Here is a 22,447-nt window from a genome sequence, read left to right on the forward strand (position 1 = left end):
CTCCCTCTCTCCCTCTCCCTCCCTCCCTCTCTCCCTCTCTCCCTCTCTCTCCCTCTCTCTCTCTAACCTTAGTGTCTCCAGCCATTGGTGCTTCAGCAGCTCTCTAGGGCATTTAGAGAGGATCGTTAATCTCTCCCACCTGGAAACCTGAATACCCTTCTCTAATTTAGAGGCTTTCCCTAGCTTGCCCTCCTCTCTCTTTTTGCAAGAATTACTGACTGAGGTGTGTTAGGATCACTAGAAATCCATATCACCTTTATTTTGAGGCCACTTTTTTCCTCCCAAATATCTTATTGAAATAGATCGACAGTCTGTATGGCCAGGCCACTCAAGGTGGCTGTTCTTTTGCTCTTTGTACATCCCCTGCTCGACCAGTCCCTGCTTCACCTACATTCTGCTCACACGAACGTGCTTGCTCTCTGCCCCAGCTAGCGACTGTTCTAGTCCTTAGGCCAGATGGTCCACCTGCTAGTTTATTAAAGGGAAACATCTGCCCTTGTGATGGTTGTTAACCTGAGGGCCTGGGCGGGACCTGCCCCAACTGCTAGTTTCCCTGGTAACCGATGAGCCAATCACAGGTCAATTCCCCCTATAAATGGTAGCCTCTTCCGCCCCAGGTAGAGGGGTTGTTGTTATGGCCTGCGTGCTCATCTGGTGGGGTGGAGTGTCGCTTCAGGACCCTTTGTTTTGGACGTGTAAGATCCCCTTATCCAATAATTCACTGGTGTCTCTGTCTTCGGGCTCTTTCTTCAGTCTCGAGACTGGGCAACTATAAGGCTTGCAGCTCAACAATTGGTGAGCCAGCCAAGAGGCTGAGGAAACTCCCGTGAGCCCTGAGATGTGGGGAAATAAGGACGAGGGGTGGAACATTGCTGGGGAAATCCCAAGGTGGCTGTCCACCAGCATTTGGGGCCCTGTGGTAACTGACTACCATGAGAGATGTCTTTCTCTTCCGTTATATTGATATCCTGTTAACCTGAGTCTCTTTTCATTTTAAAGGTAGCAGCCCCGTGCTCGTGGCTCATCTGACTGCAGGGTGATGGCTGGTGAATACAGACAGAATGCAAGCACCTGGATTCGCTATCAAATAATTGGGTGTTATCTGGTCAGGTAAGACAAGCATACCCCTGACCCACCACTCCTAAACAATTACAGACACCAGCTTTAGGGATGTTAACTCAGGGACAGGCTTGTGAATTGAATGTGGCTGGTTACTCAGAAGGGTTTGGTGGGGGCCTGAGGCAGCGGCAAAATAATGAAAGGGTACTCTTGGGCTTCTGGTCCCAGCTGTGGAAGGGGGCAGAGCAACGATACCGTGTGATGGAACAACAGCTCTGTGCTGACAATGCGTTACAGCAGGTGGAGGGCATTACAAAAGGCCTACCTGAGTCATTGAGCAACACACAAAAACCCACTATCTGGGGTCTAAAACAGCTGTGTACGACATATGGGACCCCACCATGGACATCGATAGTGACCAAGGAACTCACTTTACTGGCCATGAAGTTCAGGAATGAGCCGATTAAGAATGATGTACACTGGCGTTTCCTTATTACCCCACTGCTGCTGGGCTATGACCGGACTACTTAACAACTGAGATGGAAAACTGGCTCTCTCAACGTGTGACACATCCCAGGAGCAATTGTCCCAGTGCCTACACCATGATAACCCAGAAGCAACTAGTCAACACAAGCCAAGTTCACCTGTTGGCCACTGAAGGACCATTGCCAGCTATTGGTCAGGACAGTAACTTACTTTTGCCCTTGCCACAGGGTCTGTCCCCAGGAACACGTTATAAAATGGCCCTGGGACTGGCAGGTAAGTCCCCGGTGGTTTGCTTTTCCTGCCCCATGAGGAATAGGATTCGAAAGGGACTTAAGAGATTTCACCTGTCTTCTACCCAGCCCCACCTGAGACTGCTGAAACAATCCAGGCCCCCTACTGGAGAAAGGCACCATTATATTAGCCTGTGGTCAGTTGTTATACCACCTCTCCAGCGTTCGGCACCGGCTCTGAGGACTGAGGGTGGACAAGCGGTGTACTACTGCAGGCCAGGACGTGGCGGCAGAGGAAATGTTACCTCAGAATGCTGTTACTGCTTGTCGTTTGCTTAATGGTCATGACCTTTCCTGTATGGTGCCTGTTAAAACATCTTACATTTTGTCCCTAGTCTGAATGGAGGGAATCTGTTTGTGGACTGGGCAACACTGGGGGCCTCACTGCGAAATGAGTTTGATTGCTGGAACTACAGCGAGATGCTGTTGTTGTCCTCTGGAATTCCATGAAAATTTGACCTGATGAGCTGCCTGGCTCTAAAGTTTGCCCACCTCTTGCACTCCTGATGCTCTTTAGCTTCTGTTGTCTGTATTGCATTTGCGGTATTTGGTTGCAGGGCACCACTACGTACCTGACCCCAGGGATATCTCGGAAGGGGGGTGAACCAAGATTGTAAGGGTCATGCAGGGTATGCGGGGGGGAGTGTACGGCCAGGCCACTCAAGGTGGCTGTTCTTTTGCTCTTTGTACATCCCCTGCTCGACCAGTCCCTGCTTCACCTACACTCTGCTCACACGAACGTGCTTGGCCTCTGCCCCAGCTAGTGATTGTTCTAGTCTTTAGGCCAGAACGGCTCCAGCTGCTAATTTATTAAAGGGAAACATCTGCCCTGGAGATGGTTGTTAACCTGAGGGGCTGGGAGGGACCTGCCCCAGCTGCTAGTTTCCCTGGTAACCGATGAGCCAATCGGAGGTCAATTCCCCCTATAAATGCTAGCCTCCTTCTCCCCTGACTAGCAAAGATTGTTGCTATGGCCTGCCTGTTGTCTGTCCTACATGGTAGGGTGACCCCTTGTTTCGGACGGGTAGGATCCCCTATCCAATAAATCATTGTCTCTGTCCCTGCCTTGGGGCTCTTTTTTTCAGTCTCGAGGCTGGGCAACTACAAGGCTTGCAGGCCTGCGGGGTGCAGCCCCAAATGGTCTAAGGTTGGTCTGAGTTTCATCTTATTCGTTCCTGCCAACCTTTGGAAATGTTAAAGAACACTGAAAGGGTCCAGAGTCAGCATGAATGATTATCTGAGTGAATAAACAGAAGGATCAGTACAAACGAAAACCTCCTGGACACATCTTCAACTGGATAGTGGGCCTCCCTGCATGAGTGGAGAGTAACATACATGAGGGAAATGCTTTAGAGGGAGTACTGGAGGCCAATCGTTACTGCCCTATAATCTGGCCTATGATTTCATAAACTGGTTTGCTGAGCAAATGTCCACTATGTAACTTGCTGTATTCTTTAACGTGTGAAAGTTCACTTCAGAATTAGAGATGAATGTGTTCCTATTTAATAGCTGTACAGTTATAAATGATGTGTAAAACAAGGGTCTCTTCCCATTTCCAGTGAGAGACCCCATCCAATTGATCATTATGTCCCTTGTTACCACTGAATTGGTTATCAGCTCACTGAGGAGAAACTGTCGTCTTCATCTTTGGATCCTCCCTCAGCCGCCCCAGTTCTGGTAACAATCATTCAATTGCTTAAATTTCTTTCCGATTCCTACTGCCACCTTCTTGGCTCAAATGTTCTTCATGCTTGGAATATTACTACATTTCTTTATTGCACACCTGATTCTATGCTTGACTACCCCCTGCCCACCCCCCCCAAAAAAACCCCGCATTTTACATATTATATATTGCTGCCTGATGATTATATATAAATTAATACGTTACTACCCAACTCAATATTTTCAGTCGGGATGTTTGAAAGCTTATCATGTAGCTATTTAGTTTTCCCTGTTGTCTTAAGCAGTATTTCTTAGATTTGACTCATACTAATAATCTGAGAACTTAAAAAAAAAAAAAAAAAGCTCAAGTTACACCTGAATCAAAATTCCCACAGAAGGAGCCCAAGAATCTCTATCAAGCATCCAGGTGACTTTTATGATTAAGTACTTGTGGTTACTGTACTAGCAGCATTAGTATCACATGTGAAAAAGTAGATTTGGGGCCCCTTCTCACTTTGGGGTCCAGCAATCTGATTTAATAAGTCTTCCAGGTGATTCTGATGCACACTAAAGTTCAAATACCATCGAACTAGCCTGTAACAATGACTTAGGGCAGTGGTTCTCAGATGTGGCTGCACACTACAATCGTCTAAGGAGCTTTTAAAAACAACAGCAATACTGAGCCCTTACCTCCAGATATTCTAATTGAATTGGGGGCACAGCAAGCATTTGACTAATATATCATCATGGATGCTGAGGCTGATGTAACCTACCACCTGTAACTCATCTCAGAATTTTGAATTTGTCTAGCCTTACTGATTCGATTTATATGGTGACAAGTTTAAATTTTTAACATAAATGTGTGCATTTAAGATATCGAGGTTCTCTGTAGACAGATTTAATTTGAATAAAGGGATCTTCTACTAATGGTTTGAAAACCACAAGCCTACAGACTCAAGTCCAAACCCTTCAGTCTTGCCCCCAAAACACAAGTTTATTGTCTCTCTTACTAATACCGCATAGCCCTACTCTCCAGCTGTAATATTGGGTTGGCCAAAAAGTTTGTTCGGGTTTTTTCCATAGCAGCTTATGAACGAACGTTCTTGGCCAACCCAATACACCTGTAGGAAGTATGCTTCCTGGCACCTAGGAAGGGGAAAGAGCACCAGACTGAGGTCTCAGACTACAGTCTAGTTCCAGCCTGTTGGACCTTGGCAAGTCACTAACTCTCTTTTGGCTTGTTTCCTCATTACGAAGGGAGGGGCCGGAACCAAATGATGTCTAGCACTCCTTCTGACTTAGTGTTTTAGCATTTTCACATTCAGGTTCATTTCCAACTTAGACTGTGTTGTCCCTTGTGTAGGATAACTCATCCAGAGGCACAGTTCAAGAGCTAATTATCGTTAGTATTTCTTTGGCACTCAGTCCAAGCTTTTTTGACCTCTTAGGCATCTTTGTGTGTTTATGTCTGGTCTCCCACTGGGTAATAGATTTCACATATCTCTTTGTATCCCTAAATGCCCAGTATAAAAGTCCATGTTTCTTATCTTTTTTCTCAGGACCATGAATTATGGCCGCTGCCATTTGTTTTATTCCAACAATAGCTATGTTGAAAGCTTGTTTTTGCTGAGTGAGCTCTCATGACTGTAGGTTTCCAACTTATATCCTACTTATCCTACAAATTTTCTTTTATGATAGTCCTATTCAGCCCCTAGTTTCCACTGATTATTCTCAAAATAGCTCTCTTGTGGCCTCTGCTGGTTTGACAGTAGACAACTGCTTCACTACTTCCTTAAATGCACACTAAAGGATTCAAGTGTAAGGACACTTCAGTTTTCCAAGGAACCATTCTAACAACATCAGCTCAGCAAAGAGAAAGATTTTGAGATGTCTCTTCAACTGCTAGCCTTGCTGAGAATAGACAGTGGTAAAACCTGAGATATTTTAAATGCTTATCTCTGAAGTGGCAGTTTTCAAAATTAAACTCATGCTTGTTAAGATGCCAGGAACAAGTGAATAAGATTCTTAGGTTCTTTAAAAGCTTGCCCCTTTGGAATAAACTTGTCAAAATTGGCCTGATTCTGATACTTGTATTATACCTGGCAAAGATAAAAGTGCTTGATAAAGGTTTAAGTAAATGTACTAGTGTTATTTGGTTTATGTAACACTATTCCTTTTTGACAACTAGATTATAAATTAAAGACGATCTGGGCAAGAATCTTTTCAGAGTTATTTGTTTTAGAGGGCCTAAGAATGTTCTCTGTAAGTTTTTAAATACATATGCTAGATGCAATTTTAAATTGAGTTACTAATATGTTAAGCTGCCTTTCCAGTTGAACTTTGGGAAATTTTTCACTACGTGAGAGGTGTTAAGAATATTCTTCTGCTTCACTTGTTCTTTTCTCAAGGTAGCATGTTGTATCTTCTATATACATTTGGATACCTATGATTAACTCATTCAAACTGTTGCCTCTGACAACCTTACGTTTCAAATGATTTAATCGGGATGCCTGTCTGCCAAAGGCAGGAAAGGTGTTAATCCAATGTGAAGTGCTGACGAGGTTCTGCATGCTTTCAAAGTTTAAACCACAGGTCTTCAACTTTAGAAAGCTCACAGGCAACCTGAAACTATATATAACTACATACAGTGATTGATGCATATGTGCATGAAAATACTGTCTAACATATATAATGCTTTACAAATGAAGAAGCCCTTTCATATATCTTCTTAAATCACAAACTGCAGTTCTGTGTTTAAATGCATCTGTCTAACTCAAGTGTTTTTAAAAAGTGTCTATTACTTCATTTAAAGGTAGAGCTGGTCAGCAGCAGATGAAGAGACCTCAGTTTACCCAACCTCACAGGGTTACTGAGGAAAAATGAAAAATGCTGGCTAAAGGGTTGGATTTCTGTCAAGCCACTATCAGGTAGACAATCTCTTGTCTCTGCTTAGGCTACCTTTTTTTTTTTTTTTTTGTGGTACACGGGCCTCTCACTGTTGGGGCCTCTCCCATTGCGGAGCACAGGCTCCGGACGCGCAGGCTCAGCGGCCATGGCTCACGGGCCCAGCCGCTCCGCGGCATGTGGGATCTTCTAGGACCGGGGCACGAACCCGTGTCCCCTGCATCGGCAGGCGGACCCTCAACCACTGCGCCACCAGGGAAACCCTAGGCTACCTTTTTTTAAAAAAAACAGATCACTGGCGATATACAGCTCTAACTGCACATCCTGTGGCGCCCTGTTCCAATCCAGGTGTCTCTCAGTGGCTATTCTGGCCATTGAGACACAGGGAAAGTTACTGGGAGGGGCCTTCTGGAAAACTTTTTAAAGAAGGACAAAAACAAATGACATGTGCCTTTTTCTTTTCCCTTCTACCTGGCTAGAACATGGACATGATTCCAGAGGTGGCATAACTATTTAATAGTCACAAGGATGAAGGCCACATACAAAATATGAAAGCAGAAAGCTAGAAGAAATCTGGGTTTATGAGGGCATAGACCAGCTTTGGACTGCCCATCTCCAGACATTCTAATGTGAGAAAAAGAAAACTAGTCATTTGTTGTTTAATCTTTTCTGGATCTATTTTTTTGTAGCTTAGTGTTAAGCTGATACATAAATTCCCAAGATTATTTGAAGATTAAAAGAGAAAAATCTATGTGAAGAGTGTAACACAGTTTCTGGCATATACTAAGTGACCAATGAATGGCTATTATTTGGGGAAGATTAGCTGACTGCCAGCAGAGAACAAAAATCAAACATAGGATAAACAATTTGGGAAGGGAAGAAAAGTGCTGAATAGAAGCTATGATAGGTCCATTAAAAAAAAAATTGAGGGGCTTCCCTGGTGGCGCAGTGGTTGAGAGTCCGCCTGCCGATGCAGGGGACACAGGTTCGTGCCCTGGTCCGGGAGGATCCCACATGCCGCAGAGCGGCTGGGCCCATGGGCCCGCTGAGCCTGCGCGTCCGGAGCCTGTGCTCCGCAATGGGAGAGGCCACAACAGTGAGAGGCCCGCGTACCGCAAAAAAAAAAAAAAAATTGAGAATCACATTCAGAGCCAAACAATGTACAAAGAGGGTCTAACATAAATGTAGATACTAAGTGTAAGTGATTTCTTTTCCAATCCCTTCTGTGAAAACATAAAACTGATGTCATTTATTCAGGAAAACCTTGATCAATGAGGAAGATGAGACTAAAGAGATTTTTAAAAACTCTGAGAAGTAAAGGTTATATCTATAAGGTTATTTAGATTTTGGTGAGGCATTCCATTCAGTGTGTCATGTACTCCTGCTTATGTAATACTGTCAAGATCTGGATTAAAGGAATACACAAGACACTGATAAGCAAAATGCCACTAGGAAAGGTGACACAGATATGGTCAGTCATCTTGATGACTCAGACACTAGGTTCCAGAGGAGTAGAAAGTTGCTAAGTAGAGAAATCTATTTTTGTTCACAAATTGGAAGTTCATAACATTAGTCAATCCAGAGAAATACAACTAACTGAATTTGAACATGTGGGTGGAGACGAACTCAAATTGTTTGAAAACTGCACTAGGAAGAACAAGTATGAAAAGAAAACATGTGAAGAGCTGGAATAGTATGATCAGAGGATGTTAATTTATAGTACGTGGCAAAGGAAAAGATATTTGTAGTCACCTTGAAAGGCATTCACTACCGAGTAGTTCATTTCAAGTCAATGAAAGAAAGAAGCTGGAAAGTTAAAAGGATTGTTAAAATTTAGCTTTTTAAAAGACATGAATGCCAGACATTGGAATGACCTACGTAAGAGCAACTTGATTAAGAGAATAAAAATCTATGTTAACACGAAGTCACTGCTGAATGTGAATACCAAGGGAAGATGGAATAAAAGACCCGGAAGGCAACAAATCAGACTACAACTACCATATTTTCAACACTGTAATTAGGTATTACCAAATAAAGTAATAAACAACTTTTAACTTAGAGTGCAAAATAAAAGCACCTTATTATTTTAAAGGTGCAAAAGCAAGAAAATACGACATAAACTTATCCATTTTTAAATAGTCATCTGTGTGATGGGTAAATGCTATTTCAAAACATTTTCAATAGAAAAATGATTTATAAACCAGTTTTCAGAAGATCAAAAAAAATCAATGTTTAATACCAACTTTAACTATAAATAAAAAGAATATTGTCGTCTCTCCTGTTCTTGCTTCAACATTTATGTCTTCTGCTCTTTGCCTTTTGGAGAAAATATTGCATTGTAAGGCTGCCGTCTTTTTGGACGAGGACAAGGATCAAGATCTTCTTTAATGTAACCTTAAAAATAAATCACAAATTTAGGAGACTATCCGCAACGTATTTCAGCATATATCCAGTAAACGTCTGTCTCATTTAATGCCTTTTAAGTTCACATGATTTTTCTGTTAACTGGTTGTGTTGATTAATGATTTCACTACCTAGCATCAATTTTCTCATTTATACCGAAAACAATAGCAAACATTTATCAGATGTGCTGTATACATTATCTAGGATAACACTCTCACTCCTCTGCAGCAGCTTCCACTACGCCTATTTCACAGCTGAGCTAACGGAGACCCAGGGAAGTTTGATAACTCGCTCAAGTTCCCAGAGCTAGGAAGCAGGAAAGCTGGCGCCCTGCCCAAGATCTAACTCCAGAACCAGAGCACTTAAGCACTTTCCTATTCTGCCTCCCGTTGGTTGCAAATGGTAAACATGAACTTTTTACTATTATGATAAATTCCAGGTGCTTATCAAAAAGACTTTTTTCAGTAGCTACTTGTTGAGATGACATGTCCCTATATTCTTCAGACTATTCGATTCTCCTAAGGTGTCTCCTTTCACGTAGTTTTCAGGGGAGGATTCTGCTCTGCCATACCCCTAGGCCATATTAGGGGTACAAGCACAGGCTCTATCCAGACTGTCTAATTCTATTTGATGACCAAGCAGAGACATCACGTCAAAGAGGACTTGTTAATGGGGAAAGTGGAAGTATGGTAATAGCTGTAAGAGACTTTGCATCTTTTAGAAAAACTTTTCTCTAAATATCTGGAGCTTTTAAAGCTGCATACGTTCTCAAATTACATTAAATGTAAGTGCTGTATCTGAAGGGGCTAGTTACATGTCAACAGTCTCCCAAACAAACAAAAGTCCTTTTTACTCAAATATGTTTTATAAATAGTTAGCATTCTGAATAGTGAGGTTTTAACATCTAAAATTCAGGGTAGTCTCTTTAAAAAAAAAAAGATGCTTTTCAACAATATAACTTTGCTGGCAACTTATGTAAAGTTATGAGAAGTCATTTTGATGACTGTATAAAACAAATTACTTTCTGAAATTTGAATGATAAAGGAGGATAATGCATACACAACTCCATTAAAGTGCTTATAAACAATCTATGATTCCAATGAAGTTGTTTGAAAAGTTGAAAGTTAAGCCTTTATCTTTACAAAATTGTATTTATGTCACAAAACTGGCACCCAACTTACAGCAGAAGGTAGAGAATCATGGAGAAAAAGTTTAGTGTTTAGACTCGGGTATACACAGTATTTAAAAAAGAAAAAGTTCCAAAATGTTACAATCTGTATTCTCACCTCTTTCCATACAAGTCTGAGTGGAAGGAAAACCAACTTCCCAGAAATTCTCTGGTGTGTTGGGTGGAATATAGCGAAATCGGTGTCTTGAGCAGGAAGCCAACTTCTTTTCTCTTTCTTCTGCTGGAAAATCTGCATAATACTGATAATAAAACTGGTGAGTTTTCCACTTAGGAATAATAAATGGACTGTTGTGCTTACTGGTTATAAAGTAGAAGCTAAGAAGACTTATTCAGGATGCTAAGGAAACTGAATTCTCACTGATAGTAATACTATCTCTAAGTAAATTACTATATAAATTACTAATAATAATTAGTGCTGGTCTGTGAAATGTTTGCTCCATAAAGAAAAGGAGCCTGTATCACAATGTAAAAAAACATACTGCTTCCTGCATCAGCAAAGTCTTACAAGTAAAAAAAAATGCCAGCTGAACTTTACAGCGTCCTTAGCGGTACAGCTGATTTATATACTGGTGCAAACTCTTCATCTTTCTCAGCCCAGTAACAAGAAGGCCAAGGCCTGCACTCTGAATAGCACATTTCTCAATTGTTATTTGACTATAACGTGTGTTTTGAAGTAACTTTCCTTTCACTACAATTTTTTAAAATAAAAATTTAGCTTTGAATGTTGTACGCTTCACGACCTCCCCTTTTAAACTAGATCTTTCAATTAGGATCAAAGGCATATTACTTTTTGCAAGTGTGATCATAAAGAACCTGAACTTCATGCAAAGAAAGATAAAACTTTTATGTGAAAACTATACCGGTCTTCAAGCTCTAGATCTAAAGAAAATAAAGTAGTAGTGTAAAGTTTAATAGAACACAGATGATAGGATCACATAATCCAGCTAATTCCATTTTACACTTGAGGAACTGAAAATCAAAGTGATAATTCACCAAAGATATCACCTATTAAAAGTGGCAGACTTAGGATTAGAATTTTTTTGAAGTAAAGGTTTCTAATATATTTTTCTTTTACATAGATTAATTAAAGGTTTTAGAGTATCTCTGAAACTTTTTTGGGGGAGGGTATCTTTTCCTTCATTCTCATTGCCATGAATATAAGCCTTTGTTACCTTAGCCTGGGAACTGCCCTTAGAGAATCATGGTTATCAGTCAGTGTTAGAGAAACACTGCCACCAAATTACAACATATTTGAAAACAACAGTAGGCTAGTGTAGCTGTTAACGCAGCAAGCAAGCAGAAGAGTGTTAGAAGATAAAGTCAGAGAGGAGGTGGGGTGGGAGTCTGCTGTCCTTGATAAGGGTTTTGATACCATTTCTTAGAGAGGAAGACAACTAAGGATTTGGGGCAGAAAAGTGACATGATTTAACTTTTATTCTAAAAACATCATTTGGAAAAAAGACCATTCATTGCTGTGTTCAAAGTACAATCAGTAGGATTTGCTGATAGATCCATTACTGAGATATGAAAGAAAAAAGTAGGTAACTGCAAGATCTCCGGTTTAAACTAGAGAAGAATGGACATATAAGAGGCTCAGAGGTAAGGTTTGACAATTGGAGATAGAAACTGTGTTTGCTTTAGGACACGTGAAATTTGAGGTGACTAATAGCCACATGTAGCATATTCCACATGTGGAACAGGCGATGGGAAAAATTTAGGAACTGTAATTGTAAGCATATAGACAATTTTTAAATACATGGGACTGGCACTTTCACTCCTGGTCATGAGGGAGTAAAAGGGAACAGAATTACTCTCTACCTTAAAAAACTGAAAAAATGTAATAAAATGCATGAAACAGTGTTTTCAGAGACTGGATAACAGCACAAAAAATGACTCCTGAGAGAAGGACAGCAAATTAACAGTGTTTCCAGCAAAAGAGCTTTTTTCTCACTGGTAGTAATAGTTCCACTTAGAATTAAAAACTGGAGGTTTATTTAGTATAGACCATATTCCTTAATTAAGAAATCATGATACATTCGTGTTATGAAAACTCATGATACAGGAGGAGGTTTTGCTTGTATCGCCAAACTGCTTTCCAAAATAGTGATCTCAATTTACACTCCCACTGTTAGTATATGACAGCATTTTTCTCACCAAATGCTTACCTGCACTGTAACCTATTCATACATAACTTTAATGTGCTTGGTTATCAAATTCTCTAGCCATAGTTTTTAAGAAGAAAATTTAAAAGGGGAAGTAAATTGCTGGAAGCAGGGATCCAACAGCTAAAGGATAGCAAGGGAAGAAATAAAAACAGTAAGTTTCAAAAAGACATAGAACCTGCCTAGCACTATTTATTAAGAGGACAATTAGTACAATCTACTTCAAGATATGTTATCTAGTCCAAGACACCCAATGTATAAAAGGAAAATACAATTGTGTTTTAAGGATGAAGTAGAGCCTATTCATCACATTTTGTTTAGAAAGGAAAATGTTTGGGGAAGAAGAGCTTATGGTTGTACCAGTTATTTAGAAAAAACAATTATGAGTACATCTCATTTCCTGAGAGTGCTGGTGTTTAAGTAAAAAATAAAATAGCTAAGTTTCCAACTAAAATGTCAAAATTTCGCCCAAATAGTATATGTATTAGAGCCTCTGCTGTAACATAACCCAAGGTAAAAAAATTAAAAGATGTACAAATAAATACAGAAAAGACAAATGGCACAAATGTCTTAAGCTGGAAATAAGAACTACTGCTTAGGCTCCAGATTCACTTAGAGAATCTAAGAGAAATTGAGGGCTTTTGTTTTCATCTATATCTCTCAGGTCCCAGCCAGTATGTATAGTCTATGTATTCATTCTGTTATTCCTGGCTCAAACTTGTTTCTAGATACAAATACGGTTTGTATATGTGATTTTAAAATCATGTATATAAAGCCATCTTTAAAAAAACCCAAATGACAGTATTTACATTAGTACTTACAATTTCACATTCCTTACATGTGTGTCCAAGCAATTTTCTTCTTTCTTCTTTTTTCCGGACCACCTCAATATGAGGAAAATTTTGTAAGCTAGTCTCTCTGGGGGGAAAATGAATTAAATTTATCTGTTACTATAGAGAGCTTTGGTTTAGGTTTTAAATTAGCAAAGGTGAGCATCCAGAGGAGAAATAATCCCAAAACATTCATTCATTTTATTTGAAATGCTTCCTCAGAATGTTAAAAAGAAAACCCAAGCATGTCTTCATTCACTCTCCACTGAAATATTAAGTATTTTACATATTACATAGTATTTTACATAGTATTTTACATATCAGGTATTTTTATAGATATTTTTCTCTAACTGAAAAAGATAACTATTCCTATTTTTGCCTCTGGCTGGCTGAAAATAATTCAGGTAAAATATAAAATAACCTAATCATAAAGGAATGCTGTATTAATACAGCATAATGCTGTATTATTAAACTCAGGAATTGCTATTCTGTAACATAACTGAGAGAATACTGCCTGTTAACTCGGTTTCTAGTACTAAAAACCCATAAATCAGGGCTAACCTACTCCTCCCTAAAGAACAAATTCATTTGTTTGCATGTCATTTACTATTCTCTCCAACAATTTCTTTTGTTACTTCCGTCTACCTTAAATTCTTCAAAATATTAGGCACAATTAGCATTTGTGCTTGTCCTTAAAAACAAAGATTCTATTGTGAACCACTGGAAACCTAGGAAGGGTCAAAGCCACTGAGGTATTGATTGATGAGGTATATAGTTCTTTGGTAAGAAAAAGCAATCAGGAAGCATGGAACATTTCTTTATTAATATACCTGCATCCTACTTTAAAAAGCCCAATATAGAAAACTCCAAATTTACAAGTAAATGAAGACTTATGTAACACCATATACATTTGTTTATAATAGAAACATCACCAGTGAACTTAAACAGTCTGACTCACAAAAACTGACTTTTAAAATGACCTGTTGGTAACACATCTGCTCCTTTGAGGTATTTTGATAGTTGGCAAGTACTGTTCTTCAAAAAAAAGCTTTAAATGCTCTATTTCAAAACGTATCAGGTTATATAGGTCCTTTTTGTGCTTAAATCCAACAACTCTCTGGAGCAACCAGTAAATTAAAAAAGACCAAGAAACAACAGATAAAAAAATATTGCCATGACTATACTTTCTTTCAAATAGTTTACGGCCTTAGGCTTACACAGAATATAATTTAGCCGTATCCTTTCCTCTGAACCTGTTCTGTGTCTGTAGCGTACTACAACGCAGCAGGGAATCCACTAGTAGACTGGCAGTTGCAGTAGACATCAAGCATCACCTAAAAGGTTACTAAGCTTCTTGCACTATCCCTACATCTTTACCCACGTGCTGCATCTCCAGCTATCTAATGGTTTTAGAATAAATAAAACTACTCATGTATTTTTTTAAAAGTTACTGAACCTATGGGACTTCCCTGGTGGTCCAATGGTTAAGAATCCACCTTCCAATGTGGGGGACACAGATTCGATCCTTGGTCGGGGAACTAAGATCCCACATACCGCGGGGCAACTAAGCCTCCGTGCCAAAACTAATGAGCCCGCACGTCTCATCTAGAGCCCAAACACTCTGGAGCCCGTGCGCCACAACTAGAGAGAAGCCTGTAGGCCACAATGAAGATCCGACACAGCCAAAAATAGAAAAAAAAAAAAAAAAAAAAAAGTTAGTGAACCTGTATTAGAAACATCTGAAATGATAGTTCTTACTCTGCAATCTTACTTCTAGGAATCTATTCCAAAGATGCACAGGCAAAAATTTAAAAAGAGAATGCACAAGGCTATTCACTGTAGCATTATGCATGCTAGCATAACTGTAGACAACCCAAATGCTCATTGCTAGGTAATAAGCTATGGTACAAACAACAAAATACCATGAAATTAAAAAAAGAAATGAGGAATATCACTATATACTACTATGAGTGATTTCCAGGACATATATTTAAATGAAAAAAGCAAAGTAGAGAAAAGCATATATAGCATTCTACCATTTGTATAGAAGAGAGAGTACAATTATCTACATCTACATCAATTTCAAGATATACAGATAGAAATTTGCTTTTACTTTTTAAAACGGATGGAAAACCATAAATTTTTAACAAATGGTTATGTGTGTAGGAATAGGAAGCTATCAAAATGAAGGGGACTTCAGAATAGCAGACTTCTGAATATACCCTGTTTTACAGCCTCTAGTATCATATACATAATTTCCTTAATTTTAAAGAAAGAATTAAAGATAAAAAGAAACAATTTCTAAAAAATCAAAAGCAAAATAACACAAACATGGATACTGGGTTGGTGGCACAACTACAGTGAAAATAATTATCCTAAGTGACCTGAAAACACAGTGATTTGACTGTACCTTTCTGATGGGATACAGCGTAAGGACAAAAAGACTCAAAAAATTCTTAAACCATTTTCATAAATCATGTTATTCGTGATAGTTTGAATTATTCTGAGACTGTTCTGTGGAATCAAGTTAAATGAAGAATGATGTTAGTGGCACTGAGAAGTGGGATTTTCAGTCAGCGGGGAACTAGATACAGATGTAACAGAGGAGGTTACAGAGAAATCCTGTAGTCCTGAACTTGAATTGAAGCTATCAGTATGAACACATGTAGTTTATCTTAAAAAACAAAATGACAAAAACTTTACTTCTAACTCTGTCCACCTAAAAGGTCCAGAAACAATGGCTAACTGGAGCAATGAGCAACCCCAGCAGTCAGACTACGGCCTAAATACTGTTAAACTAGGGCTCCTGGAGAAATGACAGATTCCAGCCTATGGCAGGAGCCTAGAACATCTTTTCATACCAGAGCAAGGAAGCTATGAAAGACAGCTAGAGTAGTGTCCATTCAAAGAGGCTTCTGCTGGGCAAAGATGGGACAACCTGAGTATCATAAGGGTGATAAATACAATGGATTGAAATGCATCAAACATTTAAATCCATTAGTTCATAATGATACTTAAGACACTCTCTAGTCACATTTGAGATGCTAGGGTACTGTTTCTTTGGAAAACTGGTGAATAAAGGGAAAGAATTAATCATTTAGCAACAAAATGACAGCTCTTATCTATTAGAGTCTTACAGGCAACAGTAGAAATTTATCTTGGCCTGTCAGATTTCTAAATCCTTGACCAAAGTATAAACAATAACCTTACTTATTGAGTGACTGAACTTGCCAATATCATAACTTAAAGAAAAAAAAGGATAAAAAGTTTTTTTGAATAAACTGCTATGCCTTAATTCACTTCTAGGATTAATAGTACATGACTGAAAGTTAGAGAATTTGCATATTTGCATAAAAGGCAGAAAGCAGCATTATGATTTAAAATCAAGATGCTTAAATTTTTCTTTTAAATTTAAAAATTCTCATAAAATAATTCTGAAGCACAGCCTAAGGCCTGCCACCCAAAGGCTATACTATATACAAGTTATGGTATTCAATAAATTCCTCAAGTTCAAATAAAGTTCACAATAAAATAGGATAAGAATAAAAATACGTTATAATGAAGCAGAGAAAATAACTGTCATCATTGTCCAAAACAGGGTAGTGGTGGTAAAAAAATTTCCTTATTTTAAAAATTTGTCATTTTTATACTTGAGTTCCATTTTTGTTATGGTCATAAAGTAAATGATATAGATTCTATTTTAACCAAAGTAGCAATTTTAATAGGTCAGAGATCCTCTGACAAAGATAGCTCTGTGGTACTTCCAATCACATTGCTGGTATTAACCAAGGCCAACTTACCTTTCATCATCTTTAAAATGTGGCTCCACAAATGTTTTCTGTTTGACTTTATCTTGTTTATCACCAGGAGCTGTAAACAAAACAATCATACCACAAACTGAATGTAGAACTTACTTAGAAATAATTCATTTTGGGGAAAAAAGGACATATACCAAAACTTCTATTTTTATTGGGTTTCATACTCTGGTCCCTAGGCAATTAGTTTAAATTTTCTATAACTAATTCCTTCCTTTCTTTTTCATCTGCATAATAAGGAGAGTGCTGATTATCTCACCTAAGAATTGCTAAAGAGATAAAAATCGTAACTATAAAAGTATTTTAGACTTCAAAAGAACTACTCAGATGCCCATTATCATCTGGCACCAAACAACAACATGGCTTTTAATCTGTTCACTTATTAGTCCCGTTGATTTTTATGTGTCTTTAAGGTAGCTGATAACTAGGAAATAAAAATATTTTAAAATTTTATCAAAATATTGGTGACAAAATAAGAACTAGAGCTCATGGACGTGAATCCCGAGTTGTCTAGACTCAGATAGCTAACTGCTATCATCTGTTCAAGTAATCAAAATTTACTGAGCATTGTGCTAAGTTCTGGACATAAAATGTAGAAGAGGAGAGACCAGGTCTCCCGTCCTCATGGAGTTTACACTGCAGTGAGGGAAACAGACATTAAGCAAGCAGACAGCTAAGGCTACCTGAACATGGAAGGTAATAACTGATGAATACAGAGAAGTCAGCCGTGAGAAGAGGTATGAATGGGGAGTGTTCTAGGTAAAGGTCCTCGATGGCAAAAAGTCTGGCACATTATAAGAAGTAAGAGGAGGATAGTGTGGTTGAGATTTAGCAAAAAAGGGAAGTGTTGGGGAAGATGAGGCTGGGGTGGGGGGGGGGGGGGGGGAGTGGGCAGGTACCAGATCATGATGGGACTTGGAGGCCAAGAGGAGTTCGAATTTTATTGCAAGTGCAGTGGGAAGCCACTGAAGACTTTTAAATATTATCTACTTTATTGAGGCATAATTTACATACACGGATTTTAAGTATACTATGATGAATTTTGACAGATGTATATTCCAGTGTAACTGCTACTACCCAAATCGAGACAGAGAACATTCCCATGAAAGTTTCCTATTCCATTGTTTCTCATGCAAAAGAATGTTCTCTTATGTCTCTCCCCTCCCCAACAATCACTGATTTAATTTCTATCACCATAGCTTAGTTATGTCTGTTTTAGAGCTTCATATCAATGAGATTATATAGTACGTATTCTTTTTCATCTTGTGCATTTGTCTAGCTCAACAGGTTTTGGAGACTGATCCATGTTGATGAGTCTAGTAGTTCCCTCCTTTTCGTTGTGAAGTAGTATTCCATCATGAGTATACCACAATTTGTTCACCTGCTGATGGACATTTGGGTTGTTTCCAGTTCTGACCTATTACAGATAGCACTGCTATGAACATTCTTGAACACATCTTTCCGTGAACATGTTTTCATTTTTCTTGGGTATATACCTAGGAGTGGAATTGCTGGGTCACAACACAGGTATATGCTTAGCTCTTACAAAAAACTGACAACTTCAATAAAGCTGTTAAAAAACCCCTGCTGAACTGTTTTCCAAAGTATAGTCAATTTTCTACTCCACCAACAATGCATGAGAGTTCCAGCTGCTCTTCACACTTGCTAATGCTAGATGTTAGCAATCTTTTTAACCATTTCTGGGGGTGTGAAGTGTTATCGCCATCCCTGACTGTCCAAGAATGTTGATCCTCTTTTCATGTGCTTATTGGCCATTCAAATATCTTCTTTTCATTGAAGGATTTTTAAGCAAGAATACAATCCAACTTAAATTTAAACTAAATCACTTAATTCTCTGTAGAGACTGGGCTAGAGATAAGAGATACATAAAAAGATCAGTTAGGAGGCCTGGAATAGAATAGGTAGAGATCAGAGTGGCTGAGACCAGGTAGAGGCAACAGAGATGGAGAGAAGTGAAGTGTTATGAAATATATTTTGGAGATACTGCTGCCAGGGTATTAGACTGGGCATGAAGGTCAGGTGAAAGAAGTCAAATGCGACTCCCACATTTCCATCTTTAGCAAATGGGAGGATAGTTACTGAGGCTTAATGAAACCCAGAAAGGCAGAGGAAGATCAAATATGGGTAGAAAAATTAAGATTTCTAATTGGAATATATTAATTTTAAGGTGCTTGTAAGATGTCCAGTATGTAACTGGAATAAAGTCTGGGGTTCAGAAGAGAAAGGATGAGGCTGGGAGTAATGAATATACTGAAACGTCTTTTTCACTTGTCTTACGGAACAGCACCTACTCTCGTGTTCTTCCTACTTCATAGGCTGCACCTCCTTCTCAGTTTCCTTTGCTGGTTTCTTCTTTGTTTCTCTGGCCTTTTAAAGTTGCCATACCCTAGAGGTCAGAACTTGAACTACTCATCTTTTCTATTTATATTCAATTCTTGGGTGCTCTCACTCAGTGCCATGACCTTCAGCTCCATCTGCTTGCTGTTCACCTCCTGCCCACTAAATCATTTTTTTTTATTCTGGATTTCCTGTCCAAACTTGACACATGTCAACTGCCTACAAACACCTCCCCTTGAATATCTAGTAGGTACTAACATGTCCAGAACTGAGCTTTTGATATCCTGCCCGAAATCTACTCCTTCCTATGAGGGAAGACTAGGTAGAATTTTGTGATATGGGGGTCTAGAAAATGAAATAAATGGACAGAAAGTCCTAAATTCTATGCCTGAGTGACTGGGAAAAATAAAAAAGTCTGAAAGGTCACTTGGTAGGAAATAAATGGAACTTGGTTTAGATATCTTAAGTTTAAGCTGTTGAAGAGATGCAAAAGTAGGATAACTAAGAAATACAGGGCTGGGATTCATTGCAGAAGTCAAACTAGAGATACAGATTTGGAGTTTTATTTTCAGAGGTAATTTAATAAAAGCATGAGAGAAAATGAGTGTGAGGAAGAAAACAGTGTCTTGGGGATACTCTAGGAAACAGAAGTTGCCAGAGATCAGAAGAGCAGTGCAGCACTGCCAAAAAAGCTAAGTAAGAAGAAATTCTGGGATGTTCATTGTGAAAAACAACTTAAAAAAAAAAAAGATAGAAATTAAAAATTATACCTTATAAAAGAATATCTTTTTTTTTTTTTTTAAGTGAAACCAATTTGCAAAGGATTTTGGATCCACCAAACAGGATTCATATTCTTGGGGAGAAAAATGAATTGAACAGTTGTGAATTTTTTTTTTTTTTTTTTTGCGGTACGCGGGCCTCTCACTGTTGTGGCCTCTCCCGCTGCGGAACAGAGGCTCCGGATGCGCAGGCTCAGTGGCCATGGCTCATGGGCCCAACTGCTCCGCAGCATGTGGGATCTTCCCGGATCAGGGCACAAACCCGTGTCACCTGCATCGGCAGGCGGACTCCCAACCACTGCGCCACCAGGGAAGCCCAACAGTTGTGAATTTTTATCACGAAATTTGCTTGATCAAGTTTTTGCCATGGACTGAGCAAACAAAAGCATGCTGTTATGTATCTTTGGTTAAGGTCTCATCCTGTGGGCTGTCACTTTTAAAAGCACAAGGAAAACATAATCAAGATAGATTTATACTCAATGCTTTGACTATTGTCATAGCAGAAGTTGTACTCATTTTAGCCACTATAAAACCGCCTTTGCACTAAATTAAAAATTATGACCGTTTTACTCACAGTAAGAAAATGAGATATTTAGCAAGAATTTTAACTAATTTTCAATTCAGATTATCTACTTAAGAGTTTCACTTAGACTGTTCTTTTGATTGCTAACCTACATTATAAATTACTGCTTCTAATAAAACAGATCTGAAGAAGGCAGATGTAGTATTTTATCTGGGAAGGTAAAGTATTCAAGCAGGAAACGGGTCTGAATTTTCTGCAAAACTTCCTCTTTTCACTCAATTACAATAATTCACTTAATTATGGTATCACTTAACAAAGAATTTTCTCAAAACTTTTATAAGCTGAGTGAAAGGTTCATAGGAACCCTCTGAACTATTTTTGGTAACTCTTCTATTAATCTGAAATTATCTTTAAAAAAAAAACTGGAAAAATTATTCAAGAAGCATGAGACTTGGTTAAGATACCTCATTAAGCCTCTGTTTAATAAGCATGATGACTTAATTTACTAAACTCAGTATACTGGAAAAACCATAATTAGAAAGGAAAGTGCCTTACAGTTTGGTTTTTTTGTAACAGTTGACGACTCCTCTTCATCTGCTATTTGGGGGAAGCTATCCACCGAACAGGATTCATATTCTTCATGTGTAGTCCGATCAAACATGTCTTCCAAGCTATCATTCAGTTTTCTTTCTCCATCTGTGTGAAAAGGCATTGGCTTAGGCAACAAGCAAGCTTTTTGCTTTCTATGTAGACCAATGTGAAACTTGTAGGAACTGCCACAAAATAATTCAGATGTGTATGAGGCAAACCCCAAGCCTGGGTAGTTACTGCACATTTATAAAGGTTTTATGTTATGCCTTCAAATGTCCTTTACTCATGTCAAGAGAATGCTGGTTTTTGTTACTGTCATTATAAATGTTAAAAAGTCTTTTTCTCTCTACCTGCTCATGTATCAATATAATTCATACTAAACCAAAAGGAACTACCAAAAGGAATGGTGAGGAACAGAAAACACAGCATAATAAATGGTGAAAAATATGAAGTTTAAATAAACTATGTATAAATAACTGACATCAAAACCTCTATAGAGTTTTGTTTACCTGCTTATTTTTCTAATGTGGTAGCAAAAAAGTATTTTCTTGCATTATCATTAACACTTGGAAGTTCAGTGTTACAGAAATAATGAATTCAATTCCATATTTGATATGCAAAGTGCTAACTTCATCTTCAGAGTACTAACTACATTTCCATTATATAATTGTATTTTTAAAAACACCAGTTTACTAAAAATAGAAGTAGATTCAGTTGGCTAACAAATATGACAAAACTGAAGCCTACCAAGATTACTCTATATAAAGTAACTACCACCTCCCCCCATGCAGACTCTCTGGCACCTCACCCCGTTTTATCTTTCCATAGCACTTGCCATCATCTAGCATACCATACTTGTTTGTTTCTCCCCTATTACAATGTAAGCTCCACGAGGTAGGTACTTTTGTTCTGTTCACTATTATCTCCAATTCCTGATACAGAACTGTGTCTTGATAATTACTGAATGATTAAACATTTGTTCATTTTTCATTTTGAGGGTCAAATCTGTAAGTAAAAATAACTTCTATGTGCCAGGAAGTATGCTACGCATTCCGAAAGCATTCTGTGTATGCTGTTAGTAAATCACAATAAGTTAATGATTTATTTGTTTGCGGGTCAGACTTCTCATTGTAAAGCCCTTGAGGACAGAGACCATATCCTTATTGATCTTTCTATCACAGCATCTACTAAGTCTAACACAGAGTAGAGATATAAAAATCAGTTTTTGACTTGAAATAGTAGTAATTGAGAGTTTAATGGTATGCTTCATCTCTAACCAATTCTAAGTATGAAAAAGATCTACTTTATGGGTAAAATGGGCAGACTGTTTTTTTCCAAGTATGGGCTCAACAATATCTCCTATTCCATTTGCTGTTCTTATAATGTGATCTTGGAA

The 22,447-nt window shown here is 38.5% G+C and overlaps 1 protein-coding gene and 1 long non-coding RNA gene across 4 annotated transcripts in view; one reads left to right on the forward strand and one right to left on the reverse strand.

Moving 5' to 3' along the window:
* Positions 1 to 1,176, forward strand: part of LOC114894967 — a 91,349-nt gene extending 90,173 nt beyond the window's left edge. Inside the window, exon 3 of the long non-coding RNA XR_003793363.1 lies at positions 1,000 to 1,176. This is a non-coding gene — a long non-coding RNA (uncharacterized LOC114894967). The remainder of the gene's footprint in view (positions 1 to 999) is intronic.
* Positions 1,177 to 8,476: 7,300 nt separating this feature from the next.
* The window catches only part of RBBP8 (RB binding protein 8, endonuclease), a 95,565-nt gene continuing 81,594 nt past the window's right edge, over positions 8,477 to 22,447 (reverse strand). For 2 of the 3 annotated variants that reach the window (XM_029227259.1, XM_029227268.1), the window contains exons 16-20: positions 21,016 to 21,156; positions 16,786 to 16,855; positions 12,977 to 13,073; positions 10,091 to 10,244; positions 8,477 to 8,795 (exon numbers count right to left, since the gene is read on the reverse strand). In XM_029227259.1, the coding sequence (XP_029083092.1) occupies positions 8,698 to 8,795; positions 10,091 to 10,244; positions 12,977 to 13,073; positions 16,786 to 16,855; positions 21,016 to 21,156 (560 nt within the window). In that variant the 3' untranslated portion in view covers positions 8,477 to 8,697. The remainder of the gene's footprint in view (positions 8,796 to 10,090; positions 10,245 to 12,976; positions 13,074 to 16,785; positions 16,856 to 21,015; positions 21,157 to 22,447) is intronic. The other variant, XM_029227276.1, reaches the window with a different exon arrangement.

The sequence above is a fragment of the Monodon monoceros genome, unplaced genomic scaffold, assembly GCF_005190385.1.
Source record: "Monodon monoceros isolate NGI ecotype Baffin Bay Population unplaced genomic scaffold, NGI_Narwhal_1 Super_Scaffold_1, whole genome shotgun sequence".
Lineage (NCBI taxonomy): Eukaryota > Metazoa > Chordata > Mammalia > Artiodactyla > Monodontidae > Monodon > Monodon monoceros.